The sequence below is a fragment of the Pseudophryne corroboree genome, chromosome 7 (genome assembly GCF_028390025.1).
Source record: "Pseudophryne corroboree isolate aPseCor3 chromosome 7, aPseCor3.hap2, whole genome shotgun sequence".
NCBI classification, from domain to species: Eukaryota; Metazoa; Chordata; class Amphibia; order Anura; family Myobatrachidae; genus Pseudophryne; species Pseudophryne corroboree.
In genome coordinates, this window is record NC_086450.1 from 51082875 (window position 1) to 51104048 (window position 21174).

The 21174-nt window shown below is 45.3% G+C and overlaps 1 protein-coding gene across 4 annotated transcripts in view; it reads left to right on the forward strand.

Moving 5' to 3' along the window:
* Positions 1 to 21174, forward strand: part of SPAG16 (sperm associated antigen 16) — a 1801610-nt gene that overhangs the window by 1387712 nt on the left and 392724 nt on the right. For 3 of the 4 annotated variants that reach the window (XM_063933149.1, XM_063933151.1, XM_063933152.1), the window contains one exon: positions 15154 to 15280. In XM_063933149.1, the coding sequence (XP_063789219.1) occupies positions 15154 to 15280 (127 nt within the window). Of the gene's footprint in view, positions 1 to 15153; positions 15281 to 20608; positions 20732 to 21174 lie in introns of those variants that run through there. The other variant, XM_063933150.1, reaches the window with a different exon arrangement.

The following is a 21174-nucleotide window of genomic DNA, read 5'->3' on the forward strand; positions in this document are numbered from 1 at the left end:
GTGCACCAGAGATTGGCTTTGTAGCGCCATTTGCAGCTGCGGCCACATCTCCATCTAACCTACGAATCAGCTCCTGCATTTCTGACTATAGAGGGAATGACAAAAATGAATTCAACTGTGTGTTTTGGTTGGGTTAGAATTGATCATGTAGCCCAGAGCCACAGCCTAAACTCTGTAATTACAGTCCAGGTTTTAAGGATATCCATGCTTGAGCACAGGTGCATGGATATCCTTAAACCTGGGGGTATATTTACAAAGATTCGTGTTTTGGCCGTTTTGAAGGGTGTTTGAACTCGAATGGTATCGGGTGCATTTTACTGCAACTTTTTGAATCCTGATACGATCATTCACTAAGCTGCCGAGTTTTGCACAATCGTTTTTTCCGATGTCGATGTGATTCGTAATATCAGGCAGTGTTTTACGGGAGTGATGAGTAAAACACTGCCTGACAAAACACAAGGAATCCCGGCCGGATCTGTGAGATCCGTGCAGGGCTTCATTGTGTACCTTAAAAAGTTGATTAAAGTCTTAAAAAATCTGTAAAAAATTGCGTGGGGTCCCCCCTCCTAAGCACAACCAGCCTTGGGCTCTTTGAGCCGGTCCTGGTTGAAAAAATATGGGGGGGAAAATGACAGGGGTTCCCCCATATTTCATCAACCAGCACCGGGCTCTGCGCCTGGTCCTGGTTCCAAAAATACGGGGGACAAAAAGCGTAGGGGTCCCCTGTATTTTTGAAACCAGCACCGGGCTCCACTAGCCAGGTACATAATGCCACAGCCGGGAGACACTTTTATACTGGTCCCTGCGGCCCTGGCATTACATACCCAACTAGTCACCCCTGGCCGGGGTACCCTGGAGGAGTGGGAACCCCTTAAATCAAGGGGTCCCCCCCTCCAGCCACCCAAGGGCCAGGGGTGAAGCCCGAGGCTGTCCCCCCCATCCAAGGGCGGCGAATGGGGGGCTGATAGCCTTTTGAAAAAATGTGAATATTGTTTTTAGTAGCAGTACTACAAGTCCCAGCAAGCCTCCCCCGCAAGCTGGTACTTGGAGAACCACAAGTACCAGCATGCGGTGGAAAACCGGGCCCGCTGGTACCTGTAGTACTACTACTAAAGAAATACCCCCAAAAAAACAGCACACACACACACACACACACACACACACCGTGAAAGTATAATTTTATTACATACATGCACACCTCCAAACATACATACTTACCTATGTTCACACGAGGCTCTGTCCTCTTGTCCCTGTAGAATCCTTGGGGTACCTGTGGAAAAAATTATACTCACAGAATCCAGTGTAGAATCAGACCTTTGTATAATCCACGTACTTGGCAAAATAATAAAACGGAAACCCGACCACGCACTGAAAGGGGTCCCATGTTTACACATGGGACCCCTTTCCCCGACTGCCAGAACCCCCCCTGACTCCTGTCAAAGAGGGTCCCTTCAGCCAATCAGGGAGCGCCACGTCATGGCACTCTACTGATTGGCTGTGTGCTCCTGTAGTGTCTGTGAGGCAGCACATGGAACAGATACAATGTAGCGCCTATGCGCTCCATTGTAGCCAATGGTGGGAACTTTGTGGTCAGCGGTGAGGTTACTTTCGGTCAACCGCTGACCGCAAAGTTCCCACCATTGGATACAATGGAGCGCATAGGCTCTACATTGTATCTCTGCCGTGTGCAGCCTGACAGACACTACAGGAGCACACAGCCAATCAGGAGAGTGCCACGACGCGGCGCTCCCTGATTGGCTGAAGGGACCCTCTTTGACAGGAGTCAGGGGGGGTCGTGGCAGTCGGGGAAAGGGGTCCCATGTGTAAACATGGGACTCCTTTCAGTGCGTGGTCGGGTTTCCGTTTTATTATTTTGCCAAGTACGTGGATTATACAAAGGTCAGATTCTACACTGGATTATGTGAGTATAATTTTTTTCACAGGTACCCCAAGGATTCTACATGGAGAAGAGGACCGAGCCTCGTGGGAACATAGGTAAGTATGTATGTTTGGAGGTGTGCATGTATGTAATAAAATTATACTTTCACGGTGTGTGTGTCCTGTTTTTTTTGGGGTATTTTTTAGTAGTAGTACTACAGGTACCAGCGGGCCCGGTTTTCCACCGCATGCTGGTACTTGTGGTTCTCCAAGTACCAGCTTGCGGGGGAGGCTAGCTGGGACTTGTAGTACTGCTACTAAAAACAATATTCACATTTTTTCAAAAGGCTATCAGCCCCCCATCCGCAGCCTTAGGATGGGGGGGACAGCCTCGGGCTTCACCCCTGGACCTTGGGTGGCTGGAGGGGGGGACCCCTTGATTTAAGGGGTTCCCACTCCTCCAGGGTACCCCGGCCAGGGGCGACTAGTTGGGTATGTAATGCCAGGGCCGCAGGGACCAGTATAAAAGTGTCCCCCGGCTGTGGCATTATGTACCTGGCTAGTGGAGCCCGGTGCTGGTTTAAAAAATACGGGGGACCCCTACGCTTTTTGTCCCCCGTATTTTTGGAACCAGGACCAGGCGCAGTGCCCAGTGCTGGTTGATGAAATATGGGGGAACCCCTGTCATTTTTTCCCCATATTTTTTCAACCAGGACCGGCTCAAAGAGCCCGAGGCTGGTTATGCTTAGGAGGGGGGACCCCACGCAATTTTTTTTTCAGATTTTACACTAAACAGACCCTTTCCCATAGATAACCATGCACAGATCTCACTGATCCGTGCATGGTTATCCAAACTCGACTGGAAAAAGCAGGTCTATTTTTTTGCTGCTTTTTTTAACGCATCGAAAAAAAACAGACCCGCACTTGAGCACTCAGAAACTAACACCCAAATACGAATGAATAGTGAATGCCCGTATTGTATAAAAGAACAGCCGTGTTTGACTGATGGTCTATTCATTCGTATTTCGGAACTTTGCAAATCAAACCATTACGAATAGTCCAAACACTGCCGAGATTGGTGCTTAGTGAATTCCCGGATTGGGACTTAGAAAAAGAAACACAAATCGGACAAACTCGAATTCTTAGTAAATATTGGCCCTGGACTGCAATGCCGGCGATTGGGAAACTCTGATCCAGCCGATTTAACCTTATAGCCATTTTTCACTTGAATTTTAATTTTGCACCAACATTGTTATTTATCATATAATTGTGATAAATGTTATAAAATGTAATGCCTACAATAAAATGAATTGCACAGAAAAGTAAGGACAGCTATTTGTTGTCTCTGGTTCTTCTGATGCCCCCTCGGTGAGCAGCCCCCTCATTTGGGCCACACAACACCACACAGCTCGCTGACATTAGGACATTTGCAGAGATGAGCCTAATGCTTGTTGTCAGGACTTACATATTTGTAATGATAAAGCATCTTTTTCACGCCAAAATGCCTGTCTTGTAGCTTGCAAGTTTGGCCCCTCGGAGAAGAAGTTAAGCTTTGCCTGTGTCAGTCCTTGTACTGGATAAGAAGTGACAGCACAGTAAGCGTCTGACATCTGAGTTCCCCTTGATATGATCCAGAGTATTTCATTACCTTAATGTCACACTGAGCGGGTGATTACCTCCAGCTATTAAAGACAATCGCTGGCTGTGAGTCCCGGTGCCTCTTCTCAATGCTTGATGACCTCTCACAAGTCTTTTTCCATCAGACATAAAATGGACGTATTATGCACTTAGATTACAGGAACAAAATTGTTTAAAGTAGAGTACTGTCTCAGCCGCTGAGATACCGCCTAACTTTCTTGGCTATGTTAAAGAAAGTAACTAGTAGCAACAATAAATAGTTTCTCGTATTACTTACCCTCATTTTTTTTTTGTAATCCTTTTGCAGTTGCTATAGTATATAGATGCCAGTCTCCCCAAACGGGAGCAGTTTTATTTTACCGGCGCTTGGGATCCCGGCATTCGTAAAAACCGACACCGGGATCATGATTGTTATTAAGCCGACAGGGGTGAGTAAAGGGTGTTCCCCCTTCTCCCCAACCCCCTAACCCTCTCTCCACGAAGCCTAACCCTAACCTCCCCCTTGGTGCCTAAACCTAACCCCCCATTCCTGCTGCCTAAACCTAAACCTCGCCCCCCACCCCCTGCAGCCTTACCCTAACCCTCCAAGGGGGGTGTCTAACCCTAACGTCCACCTCCTCGCAGCCTAACCATAACCCTCCCCTGACTTGCGGCTGGTGTCTCTTTATTTGGGATACCGGCTGTCAGTATTCCGGCGCCGGGATGTTGTACTCTTCTGGATGCCAGTGTCGGCATTCAGAAGGGGTCGGTATTCTGAAGTCGGTATTCTGACTGCCGGGATCCTGACTGCTTCCCTCCCCGAACATGCATTTCAGGGATGTACTGTATATACAATTTTGTAGACCGCAATTGCGAAACAAATCCATAAACTACATTTATAAGAAATACAATCTGCAACATTGCAAAATACTTTTGTAGGCATTTATGTATCATGGCAGACAATCCAAATATGACTTTTATTACATCTTCAAGTTGCTATGTACGTACAGCACGTCCTACAGTTCTTGTCATTGTCTGCATTTCACTAAAGACTGTCACCAGAAATATATATTTTTTTAAATCTACAAATAACACAAAAGGATAGATTTATGAACGTCCGAAACAGATAACTGCAAAAGGTGTTATTAGAGCTGGTCCTAGCCAATTTGATGCCCTTGGTCCCCCTTAAATGACATGGGGTTGGGCCGCCATTCCTGCTGTGCAGCCACCAGGGCAGTAGCGCCCTAGGCATTCACCTGTATGGTCTATTCCCAGGGCCGGATCTGAGTGTCAGCAATACTGTAGCAACCAAACTTTAAGATCTGAAAGAAAATGCCTTGATTACTAAGAGTTTCTGTTACATCAACCTTCATTTTTAAAATCTGTTTTATCAGCAAGAGTCAAATTTGTTAAAATTTGATCCCATAACCGCAGCCCTCTTTCATGTTGAATAATCATTCTTATCATATTTTGCATGCTATGTATGTAAATTTAACATGAACCCAAAATTGCATATGGTGTGTACAACAGAGCTACATAATAGACCTAGGGTTAAATTTAATAGAAAATCGTGTCTGGCCAAATTTGCATTCTCGCCCATTTTTTTTAAACTCAGATTTACTAAGTTAAACAAGGGAATAAAATCACAAATTGAACAGCAAAAAACATCCAACTCCGATCCATCAATTCCCCATCCATCAAACACGCAAGTATTTTTTCTATAGGAAAAAATAGAACACGGAAATTTACAAAGATTAATTTTGATAAACTAGAGATGTGCGGTTCGGTTTTCCTGAAATACGAACACACCCATACTAAGGGTTTCCGAGTGGAACTGAGTCCTGGCTCAGGTCCGTTGTCAGTTCGGAACTGAGATTTAAAAACTGAACTCGGGCTTTGGATTGCATGTAAACAGTTCCAAATTATATGATTTTAGATAGATTTTTCAAAAAAAAAATTCTAAGTTAATTGATTTTATTATTGATTTTTGTTTAAATCCATTGTAGTGCAAATTGATTTTATTGGTTTTCATGAAATGGGTTAAAAAGACAGAATAGTTTTACAGATATGATAATCATTGTCTTCATAAAAATCAGGAATAAGAAGGCATAATATAAAAATATCAAAGACGTATAAGACTATCTTGGAACAAATAAAAAAAGAGGCAACAAATCTGGTGAAGTAAGGAAAGGAAGCAGAGGGAAAGAAGAGCAGAAGGAGAAAGAAAAAGGGGAAGGAGGGAAAGAAGAGAACAGCTCCAGGTCCTGTAAAAACAGAAAAGAAGCAAACTCCACATCAGTAATGTAGAAGGGCAGACAAATTAAGAAACCCAAATTAGAGACGTATCCAGGGGGCCATGGATCTAGAAGTTGTATCCAGGGGGCCATGGATCTAGAAGTTGTATCCAGGGGGCCATGGATCTAGAAGTTGTATCCAGGGGGCCATGGATCTAGAAGTTGTATCCAGGGGGCCATGGATCTAGAAGTTGTATCCAGGGGGCCATGGATCTAGAAGTTGTATCCAGGGGGCCATGGATCTAGAAGTTGTATCCAGGGGGCCATGGATCTAGAAGTTGTATCCAGGGGGATATGGATCTGTCTTCAAGTCCTTAAAGTCCATTCAGCGGAACCATGTGTCTTTGAATACTGCGTGGTCACCTTCGGCAGAAGACAGAGGGCTAAATGTAATAGAGTGAGAGTTTCAGAAAGTGAGAGATTTGGTAAGGTTTTTCCGTTTTGTTTTTTAAAGTGGCGATCATTTACACTGCAAGATCAACCTGGTTTTTCAGTGTAAATCAGGCATGTCCAAACTGCGGGCCTCCAGCTGTTGAGAAACTACACATCATGCCCTGACACAGCTTTAGGCCGCAGTTTGGACATGCCTGGTGTAAATGATTGCCACTTTTTAAAAAAACTGCAAATCCTTACCAAATCTCTCACTTTTTGAAACTCTCACTCTATTACATTTGGACCAGAATGTCTTCCATTTCCATATAAAAATCAATTTTACTGAACCAGTCTCTAACCATTGGAGGAGAGGAGGAGCGCCACCATACCGGGATAACTGACTTAACAGTGTTATTCAAATGGCACAGCAGTGATTTTTTTATATCTCGAAACGGGGGCGGGGGACAGGTGAAATAACCAGACAACGGATTAGAAGGAATCAGTTCTGCTATAACTCCCAACTGTCCCGATTTTTGGGTCTGTCCCGCTGTCCCTCCCGCAGGCTGCAGTGTCCCGCGGTGGGGGTGGGGGCAGTTGGGAGGCTCCCTATCACTCGCTGCTCTGCTCAGTTCAGAGCAGAGGTGAATAGACGCTGTGCGCATGCGCACAGCGTCTATTCCAGTGAGGCAGAGGGACTGGGGGCATGGCCAGTAGCTCACAGAGCGCTGGCCATGCGCCCACTGTGGCAAAAATTGGGGGCGTAGCGCGCAAGTGTGTCACCCGTGCGAGGCCACGCCCCTTTCCAGTAGGTCACGCCCCCTTTCCGGCGCCTCCTTAAGGGAATAGAAAGTTGGGAGGTATGGTTCTGCTATAATGATTGCAGAAAGTTTAAGAACTTCTGACCAAAAATCAATGAAGGTGGGAGCATTGCCACCATATGTAAAATGGGTTGCCAGAGGTTAAATTGATTTTAAAGGAATCCAACCCCCCCCCCTCCCTCCCCAAAAGCATAACCAGCACTTAGCTCTTTAAGCCGGCCCTGGTCCTAAAAATACGGCAGGAAATTTGCGTAGGGGTCCATCTCATTTTAAGAACCAGCACCGGGTTCAAGTAGCAGGGGGGTAATGACCAGGGCCGCATTAAGGGCCACATGGGCCTGGAGCTGAAAACTTTCAAGGGCCTATACTGAGAAGGGGAGGAGCTGTGACCAGTGGTGTGTGAGTGTGGCCATAACCATGTGGGTGTGTACAACCATTACACAATGGCGGTAATTCTGAGTTGATCGCAGCAGGAACTTTGTTAGCAGTTGGGCAAAACCATGTGCACTGCAGGGGAGGCAGATATAACACGTGCAGAGAGAGTTAGATTTGGGTGGGTTATTCTGTTTCTGTGCAGGGTAAATACTGGCTGCTTTATTTTTACACTGCAATTTAGATTTCAGTTTGATCACACCTCACCCATACCTAACTCTCTCTGCACATGTTACATCTGCCCCCCCTGCAGTGCACATGGTTTTGCCCAACTGCTAACAAATTTGCTGCTGCGACCAACTCTGAATTACCCCCAATGTGCCCTGCTGTCTCCCTAAATACATTAACATAGAAAAATTGAATAATTTTGTGAGAAAATCACAAAAACTATTTTAATACTTATGATTTATGATTGTTTAGACAGCTGTGGCCTATTTTTATGTGGAGGCCTGGAGCTGTAGCTCCATCCGCCCCATTGTTAATCTGGCCCTGGTAATGACACAGCCAGGGGACACCCTGGACACTCTATTAACACCTCCCAACTAGTCAGCCCAGGCTAGGGATCCCTTAGGAAGTGGGTCCCCCAATAAATCTGTGCAGGCTTCTGCAAACATGCTGCTCACAGGCAAGTCTATAGAATTCGGGCACAACACAACTGAACTCGCACACTAAGAAACACCACTAAACACGATTGCACAGACCATCATTTGCCACGATCTGTCAAACGCCATTGTTAGTAAATTTGAGTGTTTGATCTTAAAAAACTCTCAGTTATCCCAGCAATGCTCAGCGAGTTTAACTCAGAACAAACAGATTCTAAGTAAATGTACCCCCTACTGTTATGGAAGCATGGCATAGAAACTCATGTTACTTGTTTCATACTATTACAATTAGGGGACTTCTTGAAAAGTGGCTTAGGAGGATGCTGGAGTATGGTATGTGATTGAGTGCATTGTGTGCGGTCTCATAGGTAACACGTGCTTTGAGAGGTTTTTTTTTCCCTATCTCATCAGCCCTTTAATCTTTTCAGTGTGTATGTTGCTCTTTGTGATATATTTTAATAACAAAGGTGTTGTGTCAGTCATGATAAGATTGAAAATTGCATTTTTATTAATGATTCAGAATATTTATTTATTTATTTTTTTTGTCCTTATAATACAGGACATTTATATTTATAGGAGGTTTGCAAAATCTATAAACATTTCTAGCTACACAGATATAAATATTGTCTTTTTTAAATGTATTCTTATTTCCGTGATCGTCTAACTCTTTTTGTCTATATTGGAAGGGTAAATTTCCAGCTTCCCTTCTCCTAAATGTTTTCCCTGAATAATTTCCCTTCATAGTCCGTTATCATTTAAAAACCTATTTTCCCTTGACGAGTTGGACAGAGACCAAATGCTTTGTGTAGGATACAATGACACGGGAAGCAGAGAAGTGTGTCGTTATCTGTCTGACTATACACAACGGTGATTATCTGATAATTAAAATAATAATTTAGTCATTACAATAGACTCCAAATTCAAGTAGCTCACAGTGGCTCAAAGGCAAACCATTTGTTTTATTACTAAATATCTTCCCTTTCACTTTAACTTAGTGCGTAGCTTTATGCTGTTTGTGGACAAATATATTTTTAGTTCCACATTGGACAGTCAGAAATCACCTTAAACGTTTTGAGGAATGCTAGCTTAAAGCTAAGATAAACATGATTTCCTTTGTATTTTTACATTTACGAACTGGACCGACTGTAAAGCGTGACACGGGAGCTGGTGGTATATTGTTACGGTATATTAGACGGTATCTGGACTCTGGGTCGACACTCATTGGTCGACAGTGGCTAGGTCGACACTAGAAATCGGTCGACGCGGCCATTGTGTCGACATGCAAAAAGGTCGACATGAGTTTTAACATTTTTTTCTTTTTATTAACTTTTTCATACTTTATGATCCACGTGGACTACGATTGGGAATGGTTACTTGTGCCGAGCGCAGCGGTAGCAGAGCGAGGCACCTTGCCCGAAGCATGGCGAGCGAACACGGTGCACTAATTGGGGTTCCCGGTCACGAAGAAAACATGAAAATCTCATGTCGACCTTTTTCATGTCGACCTAATGCCTGCGTTGACCTATTTCTAGTGTCGACCTAGCCACTGTCGGCCAATAGGCGTCGACCTAATGGGTGTCTACCTAGACACTGTCGACCCTGAGTCCCATACCCATATTAGACATACTGTAGGATTTGAGTGTTGTGTAATGCGTTTGGTGCAAAATGTTGACAAGGATAAGAGGCCGACATATCAACAGTCATCACTGATTTTGTGAACGTCGATAGTTGGCATGTCGACTACAGTATGTGGTTCTCCATAGATGTGTTAACTAACCCTAACTGCAGCCTAAGCCTAACCATACACCTAACCTTAAAATCTGTATACAGTAAATCATCTATCGACATTTCCAATGTTGACATTTTGTCAAGTCAACATTCTGACACTGCATGGCGATATGTTGAATGTTGACATTTTTTCCATGTACACATTCTGGTGTAGTTTTCAGAACTCTGTAATGTGTGGCTGTGTGTGTCTGCATACTGCATATATCTGCTTAGTTGCAATGGTTTAAACTGACAATTACAACTAACGTAATTTAGAATTAAAAGGCTCCCTGTACACAAGCAAATAGCTCCATTTGTTAGGTGTCTGCGGTGTATGAGGTTGTGAGTTCAAGTCCCTTTTATGGCATGATGAGCAATGTGTGTTTTAAATACTGAAGGAGGAAATATAACTGGCAAGGTGCACATAAATCACACTGTCACTGGTGGCAGGGCCGGCTCCAGGCCTACTAGCACCCTGAGCGAGAAAATTTCAAAGTGCCCCCTCCTATACTCTATGCGCGCGCCGAAGGCCCGCGTGCTCCTGGAAAAGTGGGCGTGGTCTACTGGAAAAGTGGGCGGAGCCTCACAACTTCAAATTATCAAACTATAAATAAATATATTTTCACAATTAGCAGCATTAAACATAACAGCTACAGTAGTGTTCCTTACACACGTCTCCAGTATAGTGCCAGCTACACAATGTCTACAGTAGTGCAGTGCCAGATAGACATGACATGCCCCGCAGCAGTGCCAGCTACACATGACATGCCCCCCAGCAGTGCCAGATAGACATGATATACCCCCCAGCAGTGCCAGCTACACGACATGCCCCCCAGCAGTGCCAGATAAATGACATGCCCCCCAGCAGTGCCAGATAAACATGATATACCCCCCAGCAGTGCCAGCTACACATGATATGCCCCCCAGCAGTGCCAGCTACACATGATAGTGTTCATTCTAGGATTTTTTTTGCTGATCATGGGGAGGGCACATTTTGCATTCGGGAGGGCACATATTTAAGTTAGAAGGGCAAAATTATGTACATACTGTAATGCTTGTTGCTCCGCTCGAAAACATGGACCTTGCGCGCCGAAGGCGCGCATCAAAAATTTAGGGGCGTTGCTTCGTGGGGAAGGGGCGCAGCCACATAATAGTGGCAATTCGCATTACACCACACAGTAGTGCAGCTAATACACATTGCACCAGGTAGAACCTCCTATACACACTGCGACAGGCAGAGCACGTTAGACACTTTGCGACAGGCAGAGCACATTAGACATGGGAACACTACTTGATATGCCCCCCAGCCGTGCCAGCTACACGACATGCCCCCCAGCCATGCCAGGTGCACATGACATGCCCCCCAGCTGTGCCAGGTGCACATGACATGCCCCCCAGCTGTGCCAGGTGCACATGACATGCCCCCCAGCCGTGCCAGATGCACATGACATGCCCCCACAGTGCCAGAAACATAATTGCCCCCACAGTGCCAGATACATAAATGCCCCCCACAGTGCCAGATACATAAATGCCCCCCACAGTGCCAGATACATAAATGCCCCCCACAGTACCAGATATGCCCCCACAGTCCCAGATAGATAAATGACCCCTCAGTGCCAGAAATGCCCTCACAGTGCCAGATACATTAATGCCCCCAGGCCCCCACAGTGCCAGAAATGCCCCCACAGTGCCGGATAAATGACCCCCACAGTGCCAGATAAATGACCCCCACAGTGCCAGATACATTAATGCCCCCCACAGTGCCACATAAATGACCCCCACAGTGCCACATAAATGACCCCCACAGTGCCACATAAATGACCCCCACAGTGCCACATAAATGACCCCCACAGTGCCAGATACATTAATGCCCCCAGGCCCAGTAATGCCCCCACAGTGCCACATAAATGACCCCCACAGTGCCACATAAATGACCCCCACAGTGCCAGATACATTAATGCCCCCAACAGTGCCACATAAATGACCCCCACAGTGCCAGATACAAATGCCCCCTGGCCCAGTAATGCCCCCACAGTGCCAGATAAATGCCCCCCACAGTGCCAGATACATTAATGCCCCCAGGCCCCCACAGTGCCAGATACATTAATGCCCCCCACAGTCCAGGAATGCCCCCCACAGTGCCAGATAAATGCCCCCACAGTGCCACAGCACATAATATGCCCCCAGTACCTGTTGTGCTTGTGCCGAGGGAGGGGGAGTGCTGTTCGCGCCGCTGTCTGAAGCAGAACTGCGCGCGCTGTGCGGCGCCGGGGTCTGACATCAGACGCCGGCGCCGCATAGCGCGCACAGCTCAATGTACGGGAGGGAGGACAGCACAGCAGGACAGGGCCGGCTCCAGGCTCCGACATGGCGGCGCCAGCGTGCGGCGCCCTTTATGGGTGGCGCCCTGCGCGGCCGCTCGTGTCGAATATGCCTCGAGCCGGCCCTGACTGGCGGCTCACAAGTGAAGTGTATGAATGTCATAGGACGTTTGATGTTCAAATTCCTTTCTTCAAGTGTTAAGTGACTGGTCTACTGGGAACCATTAGTTTTCTTGAGCCAATGTTTAGGAGTAAGAAATGTGTTATATAACCAATAGGAAAACATTGTTACTACTGACGTTTTCTTTCAATATCTCATCCTTATTTGCAGGTATCTGGGAAAGAAGTGGTTATGTGTTTTTTTGACACAATTCTATAAATTGCATCATTTGGCTCTGCCCCCTCTCCATACACATATACAGAAACCCCCCTTTGCAAATCCTGCGTTTGCCTATGGGGGGGGGGGGGGGGGGGGTGTTGATTTTATAATATATCTACAGATGTGTCCTCGTAGACCTAGGGGTAAATCTTATAGCCTGCAAGATCCCTAATTTTGACTGCATCCCATGTGGACACGTTTTCTATAGCCTGCAAGATCCCTAATTTTGACTGCATCCCATGTGGACACGTTTTCGGCCAGATTTAAGCTGAAGCATCTTTAGTTTTGTCTACATTGGTTTTGAGATGGCGATGACCAAGTGTGAAGAGATACAGTATACTGCATATGGTATTTATAGGTTATCTGACTGATCCTGTAGAGCAATGTACAGCATAACAAAGGAAAATACAGCTGATCACAGACCATGGTGAAAAACAAATGTCTATATGACCTACCTTACAGTTTACAAGGAGACCAGGCCTCGGTGTGAAGCCTGAAGCGGCTGCACCAGAGACAAGGAAATAGAGACAAGGTATGAGGCCAGAGGTACTGTAGCATGTGAGGAGGCAGCCAGATAGATATGAAATCATAAAGAATATTGGAACTTTATCTCGACTGCCCAGAAAGGAAATCAGGAATAAGAAGAGTTGTCAGCTGTTTAAATCAACAGAGATGTAGAAGCAGGAGAATGTATTTATAGAAAATCACCTCTGCGGTTCCGTCGTTTTCAAGTTCAGCTGGTGAATTGGGGTCATATTTATCGTAGGGCAAAAAGCCATATGGCTGGTGAAAACATCCCAGAGATACAGTAAGCTTACCCAGCCTATTTACCACACACAGCAACCTGGGATGGAGATGACAGAAGAAAATGAAACACTTTACTGTCTCTGACTGAGGCATTTCTCATTCTCTAGTTACATAGCGCATGGGGAATAGCTACTTAGCATAGAGTTCTCAAATGTGGAACAATGAGGCAGATGTATTAAGCCTGCAGAAGTGATAAACAAGTGATAAGTGCAAGGTGATAACGCACCAGCCAGTCAGCTCCAATATGTAAATTGACATTAGGATCTGATTGGCTGGTGCGTTATCACCTTGCACTTATCACTGGTTTATCACTTCTCCAGGCTTAATACATCTGCCCCTATGTGAGATATGTCTTAGGGAGCTGTTCCTCATTGGGCCTGGATGGGTCAGTATCCAACTCGCGCGACTATCGGCGGGAGCATTGCTCCGATACGAGAACAACTACTCCAAAATACGTTGTTCCCACCATCAGTAACAGAGGTAGCAGTGATACCTACCATCCCCATTCCGGCATCTGCATGTTATGACCTGAGGTCACACATGTGCTGAGCCGCTGGCCGCACAGCGAGGAGGTGGCAAAGAGATCTTCACAACCACTGACCTTCTTCCCATAGGCAGGAGCAGAGCTATGGGAACAAACAGTGGGGCAGATGTATTAAGCCTTGAGAAGTGATAAAGCAGTGATAAGTGGAAGGTGATAACACATCAGCCAATCATTCCGGGTTTGAAAAATGACAGCAGCTGATTGGCTGGTGCGTTACCACTTTCCACTTATCACTTCTTTATCACCTCTCCAGGCTTAGTATATCTGCCCCATCATTCTTAGGGGAAACATTCGATATCCCGGCTGTCGGGATCCTGGCGCTCAGCATACCGGCGTCGGGATCCCAACAACTATTCTCTTTCTTGGGGTGTCCACGATGGCATTACGGTGGCCGGGATCCCGGCAGCCGGAAAATCGTAGTAGACTCCATTCTTATTAGACTCCTATAATGAATGGGCCTATTACATAAAACAAGCAGAAACTAGCATTTCCACAGGTGTAACGGGCCCTTAAGTGATGATGAATAGGCCCCTAATCTTACCACTTTCACTATTCTCCCTCTTGGGGTGTCCACGATGGCATTACGGTGGCCGGGATCCCGGCAGCCGGAAAATCGTAGTAGACTCCATTCTTATTAGACTTCTACAATGAATGGGCCTATTACATAAAACAAGCAGAAACTAGCATTTCCACAGGTGTAACGGGCCCTTAAGTGATGATGAATAGGCCCCTAATCTTACCACTTTCACTATTCTCCCTCTTGGGGTGTCCACGATGGCATTACGGTGGCCGGGATCCCGGCAGCCGGAAAATCGTAGTAGACTCCATTCTTATTAGACTCCTACAATGAATGGGCCTATTACATAAAACAAGCAGAAACTAGCATTTCCACAGGTGTAACGGGCCCTTAAGTGATGATGAATAGGCCCCTAATCTTACCACTTTCACCATATACAATAGATTACTGGTATTGTGGAGTAATGTAAATGCACTGGGCATAACAAATGTAGCAGGGTCTCATCATGTATAATACTTGTTTCACTGTCTTTTTATTTGTTCTGTTTTTTAAATTAAAACCACCAGCTCTTTGGTGGCCGCAGGAGTATTTTCCTGCATGAAATCACCCGGACGATGAAGATTAATATGTTTAATTTGTGTATCACAAAAAGCTATTTTCTCATTAGCCGAACACGTTACCGTACCCTTAGCAATAAACGTAACTTTGACAGCTGCAGCTTTTTTTCACAGCCCATTTTTTTATTTCACCCATGTCAGAATTTGCCTGAAAATCCATAAAATCTAACAATGTCCTCTTTTGGCAGGGAGACACCATTGCGTCCTGTGATTCCTACGGCGTATTAAAGCTCTGGGATGTGAGAAAAGTGTCTGCGATGTTATCAATTGATGCTGGACCTCACCCGGGGAATCAGGTGGCCTTTGATCCGTCAGGTAAATACAAATACTTGGATTTTCTGTGAAATGTGATATTCGGTGCTTAACTACTTCTCCGTCAGCCCAACCGTCAAATCCTCATGGTTTGATGTGGAAGTATCGACCCGCAGCACAAAGGAACGGAGCATTTTACAAGCTGCTCTGCTGCAGAACAGCGACAGAGGGAAATGCTTCGTGATTAATATTTAAACAACTGAATGCATTAGAACGGATATGCCACTAGCCAGATTAGCTGTGTCTTTTTTCATCGCTTTTACACAGTGATAAGTTCATGTAGCATGCGGGACAAACTGGATCTGTTGTAGAATTACAGATACTGTAGTTTCCATCAGAGTGAATACTAAAATCAGTTATTTTTCTAAGAAGCCCTTGACTGGTGAAGGTAATATAAAGTGTTTCTTCATATTGTGCTCACATGCAAAAGGCCAGAATGGTGAGAAGCTGAGAAGCTCCAATCCAGAGATGATTGCGTGCACAAAACACCCCTCTCCAGGGCTGCCATCAGAAATTGCGGGGCCCGGGACTGACAAAATAGGCAGCCCCCCCCCACTGTAGAATAGGACCAGTTAACACGTGTGTGTGTGTGTGTGTGTGTGTGTATATGTATTATATGCACACACATGCATGCATACATACATGTGCGCTGTCCGTAGGGCCCGGGATGCTGATGCCTCTGCCTCTATCCGCGCTGTTCTGCTGCTCTCCTCCGTCCTCCTGCAGCTGTATTGAATAATTGTCTCCTCTGTGGCGGTGGCCATTTTGGGAGGGAAGTTTTCAATACAGAGATGCTGGAGGGTCGGAGGACAGCGGCAGAACAGCTGGGACGGAATGGCGGGGATGGCGGCGGGCGGGCAGGTGGCTGCATGAACATCCAGGCCCTCCTCTCTCTGTCAGAGAGGCTGGGCCCGGGACAGCTGTGTTCCCAGCACCCCCCTGATGGCGGCCCTGCCCCTCTGTATGCACCCTCCTTGGTTACAGTGGTACATTAGATGGCAGAATCAAACTGTAAAATGCAACAGCCGCATTCAAATTAGATCAGTCTAGGCCATCAATGGGTTTTATGTATGAGATCCTGTCTTAGCTATACTGACCACATCTGAAACTGCAGAGTTACCCTTTCATCACGGATGTGTCCGCAAACCACAGCAAACAATGGAAAAAGAAACAATTGCTCTTGGAATCACCTGTCAACCTTGATGGTGAGTTCTATTGATGACCGGACTTCTAGCGCATGCAGCAAGAAGGACTGGAGAATGAATACATGGTAGTAATACATGTACCATTTTATTGTGTAACAGTATATTCTGCTCCCAGGATGGGCATATATTGTATGTGGCAATTGTTGGCCTGCTTGCTGAATAGCCTGATCTGAAAGCAATATTTGCAACAAATGCAGCTGGTGAAATGATCTGGGTCCAGATTTATCAAGCCTTAAAGAGTGATAAATTGCACGGTGATAAAGTACCAGACAATCAGCTCCTAACTGCCATGTTACAGACTGTATACAAGATGTATTAAGCCTGGAGAAGTGATAAAGCAGTGACAAGTGCAAGGTGATAATGCACCAGCCAATCGACTCCAATATGTAAATTTACAGTTAGGAGCTGATTGGCTGGTGCTTTATCACCTTGCACTTATCACTGGTTTATCACTTCTTCAGGCTTAATACATCTACCCCAGTGTTTGAAAAATGACAGTTAGCAGCTGATTGGTTGGAACTTTATCACCATGCAATTTATCCCCAAGGCTTGACAATCCTGACCCATATCTGTCTGCAAGAGCAGTTACCAGACTGTGTAATGTATTTTTGTGCTGTACCCTTCTTCCACCTACACCAGTCAGTGACCTGCACCAATGTAGAATTGCATTTTCTCTGTAAGGATAATGCTGACATGGCACAATGGTAAAAGCAAAAATCCAAATCTGCCTATTTGTGACTAGGTTTTGTGGTTCTATAATTTAGATATTCAGGCAATGGTGAGCCATATAATCTACCCCCAGGAATAAACAATAGATTTCATGTGATTACTTGGAATATGTATGTGAGATATTCAGGGTTTCATAAATAGACTTAAGGCCTCCATACATTTAAGCCCAGTTTCCCTGACCCAACCGAAACCGCTGATCCGGCAATTGGCGTCCATCGATGTTCGTCATTCTGCGGGAATCTGAGAAATTCTTTATTCTAAAAATCCCCACTTTGTCAATACTGATCGAAATTAACAACTGGGGAATCAAGATTTTTACACATATTCCCAATTCCCCTACCCAGCCATCGGGGGATTGGAAAATAAGTGTATGTCGCTAATTTCTTTCTTTCTTTATTTATTGATTTATTTATTTACAGACTCTTATGTAGCGCAGTATATTCCATTGCACTTTACAATTAGAACAACAGTGATAGAACAAAACTGGGTAAAAAACAGACAGACATAGAGGTAGGAAGTCCCTGCTCGCAAAACTGGGTAAAAACAGACAGACATAGAGGTAGGAAGAAGTCCCTGCTCGCAAGCTTACAATCTATAGGGATATAAGCGTTGATACACAAGGATAGATGCTACCTATTGCATAATGGTCCACCGGATTGCTACTATAGGTTCTTAATGGGTTGTATGATGCAATTTTGGCAAAGGGTCAGGAGGGTGTGAGAGTAAAGAGACAAGATATGTGAGGTTATGTGTACTGTACAGAGAGGATGTAATTAATTCGGAAACATTGAAGGTTATGTGGGTGGGTCTGGAATTTGATAGGCTTGTCTGAAGAGGCGAGTTTTCAGGGAACGTTTAAAGGTTTGGAGACTAGAGGTGAGTCTTATTGTGCGTGGGAGGGCATTCCACAGAAGTCCTGTAATTTTGAGTAGGAACAAGTAATACGTGTGGATGAGAGACGCAGATCTTGTGCAGAGCGAAGAGGTAGGTTAGGAAGATATCTTGAGATGAGTGAAGAGATATATGTTGGTGCAGTTTGGTTAATAGCCTTGTATGTAAGTAAAAGTATTTTAAATTGAATACGGTAGAATACCGGTAACCAATGGAGGGACTGACAGAGTGGATCTGCAGATGATGAACGTCTAGTGAGGGAGATTAGCCTCACAGCTGCATTCAAAATGGATTGTAGTGGTGAGAGCCTATGTTTGGGAAGACCGGTCAGGAGACTATTACAATAATCAATGCGGGAAATTATGAGTGCATGGGTCAGAGTTTTTGCTGTGTCTTGTGTAAGGTATGGTCGTATTTTGGATATGTTTCTTAGATGTATGTAACATGATTTTGAGACAGATTGAATGTGGGGAACAAAGGACAGATCAGAGTCAACAATGACACCTAGGCAGCGAGCTTGTGGGGTAGGGATGATCGCGGCGTTATCAACAGTTATAGGGGTATATTCAATTAAAGTCGGATCCATTCCCACATGTATTTGTCGGAATGGATCCGACAACCCCTATTCAATCCCCATCTTAATTCGACTTTTTCAAGTCGAATTAAGATGGGACACAGAGGAGGAGAAGGGGGGCGAGCCGCGAGGGGACAGCCGGCGGGCTTACAGGAGACATCAGCGATACGATCAGCTCTACCGTAGCGCTGCAGCAGGATGTCACTCAGCCGCCCAACCTCACGGCAGCTTCCACCCGGCTCCAACAGCGTGCTGGAGCCGGGTGGAAGCTGCCGTGAGGTCGGGCGGGTGAGTGACATCCAGCAGCAGCGCTGATCGTAGCGCTGATCTCCTGTATGCCTACCGGCTCTCCCTACGCCCCCCCCCCTCGCCTCCTCCGGGTCCATCTCATTCCGACATCATTTTGATGGCGGATTGAGATAGTCGAAAAGGGGGCCAAATCCTGTCGGCTTTGGCCCCGTTTTCGACATCAACACGTGGATCGGCAGCTATTCCGCCGATCCACGTGCTTTTTCGACTGCAATTGAATATACCCCATAGAGATATCAGGTTGGTAACTACTATTGGCCGGTGGAAATATAATTCATTCTGTTTTGGAAATATTAAGTTTGAGGTGGCGAGATGTCATCCAAGATGAAATGGCAGAAAGGGATTCAGTGACACGGGCCAATACAGATGGTGACAAATCAGGGGAGGATAGGTAGATTTGAGTATCATCCACATACAGATGATACTGAAATCCGAAAGAGCTGATTAGTTTGCCAAGTAGTGAGTAATGGCCTTTAGCTTTAGCAGTGACCAGATCATTCACTACCTTAGTCAGTGCTGTCTCTGTGGAGTGTTGGGCACGAAATCCTGACTGAAGTGGGTCCAGTAAACTGTGTGAGTTAAGAAAGTGTGTGAGGCGAGTGTAGTCAAGTCTCTCAAGTATTTTGGAGGGGCATGGGAGCTGAGAGATGGGACGGGAGTTTGAGAGAGTGTTTGGGTCAGAACTTTGTTTTTTTTCAGAATGAGAGTAATCACTGAATGCTTGCTAATGTATGGGGGTCTTTAGATTAATGTTGATATGAAGCCATCAAGGTTGATCTGTTTTACCCATACGGAGATCTACGGCAGTTTTCAGTGTATCACTTAGAACACAATGAGATATGAATACTCATATTTCATTTGTATTTAGCAATCACTGTCGTACACGTGTCACAGACATGGAAGAACGCAGTCACTGCGGCATTTCGGAAGTGTGACACCTGAAAATAATATCACCATATAAAATGAATAGTGCATATACTGTAGTGCTCTCCTTTATTCCATGCTCCGGTTACACATAATTTACTACCCACCTTCACCTTAGTCTAGTGCAAATCCATTTTATTTCATTTTACCCATAAGAATTATTCCTGCTGTCCGTCCAGATTGGTCTTTAAACACCACGTAACCAGGGACAAACACGAGAAACACAGCCGCTGAAAAATATTATTTCCATTCATGCTCCGTATTTCAGATAGAAAGATTTGGCTTCATGTCACAAATTCCGACTGAAGAGGTTGTAAAATTTGACCCAGTGGTTTGCAGCCAGATACCGGGAACATAAAAGACTCTTGAGGCTTTTTAGAATCATGAAAACAGATTCTTAAGCCTACTGTCTGAAAATCATGCGCGCTTAGTTATAAATCAGCGCCTGACCCTTGTAGGCTTGTGGTGTAACTAAACGCCAGAATATTTTTCATGCTCTTGTTTATTGCCTCTGGTAGTTAATGCAGTAGGTTTCAATTTCATCATTGCATAGTGCTGATTAATATCATGCTCCCAACATCCCCGGATTGCTGCTGGCTTCACGTACACAAGCCGAATACAGTTAAAAGAACAAATAACACCATAAAAACCCATTGCAAAATAACATGCAGTAAATTGTTGTTCCTCTATTATTATTAGATGCCGAACAAGGATGATATTTCACTGTCGATCAACCAGAGAATAACTGCTTTGTACGAACGCAAGCCTTGTTACAGTTTTTGATGCAAACAACCTGTCACTTTTAATAAGAGAACAATCTGTTTATTTCTAGAAACATAAAAAATGTAATTCATTTTCTAACTTTATGTCTGTCCAGGAGTCTCATGTATCATAGGAACACAGGATATGATTTAGGTGTGGACGCTGTGGCGATTTGGTCGCAATTGACAAATGGTTTTAGGTCTGCGCATGTGCCGCATTGCATAAGTACAGATCTGGTCCTGCGTCGGACGCAGTGCAGCAGCAGACGCCGCTTAATTGACAGTCTTCTGTTATTTGTGGGCGGGGGGGGGGAGCATTTAAGGAAACAGGGTGTGTTGCCCCCCTTTAGGTGCAGAAACCAGGGCTGTAACTAGTGGTGTGTACTGCCTCACAGTTCTTGATTCTGGCTAGAAGTGGCGCACGCAGGGGGGGGTTCTGAGTACCTAGAAACCTCCACCGTGCCAATCCATCGCCACACTGTCCTGATTATTTTTATGTTTGTT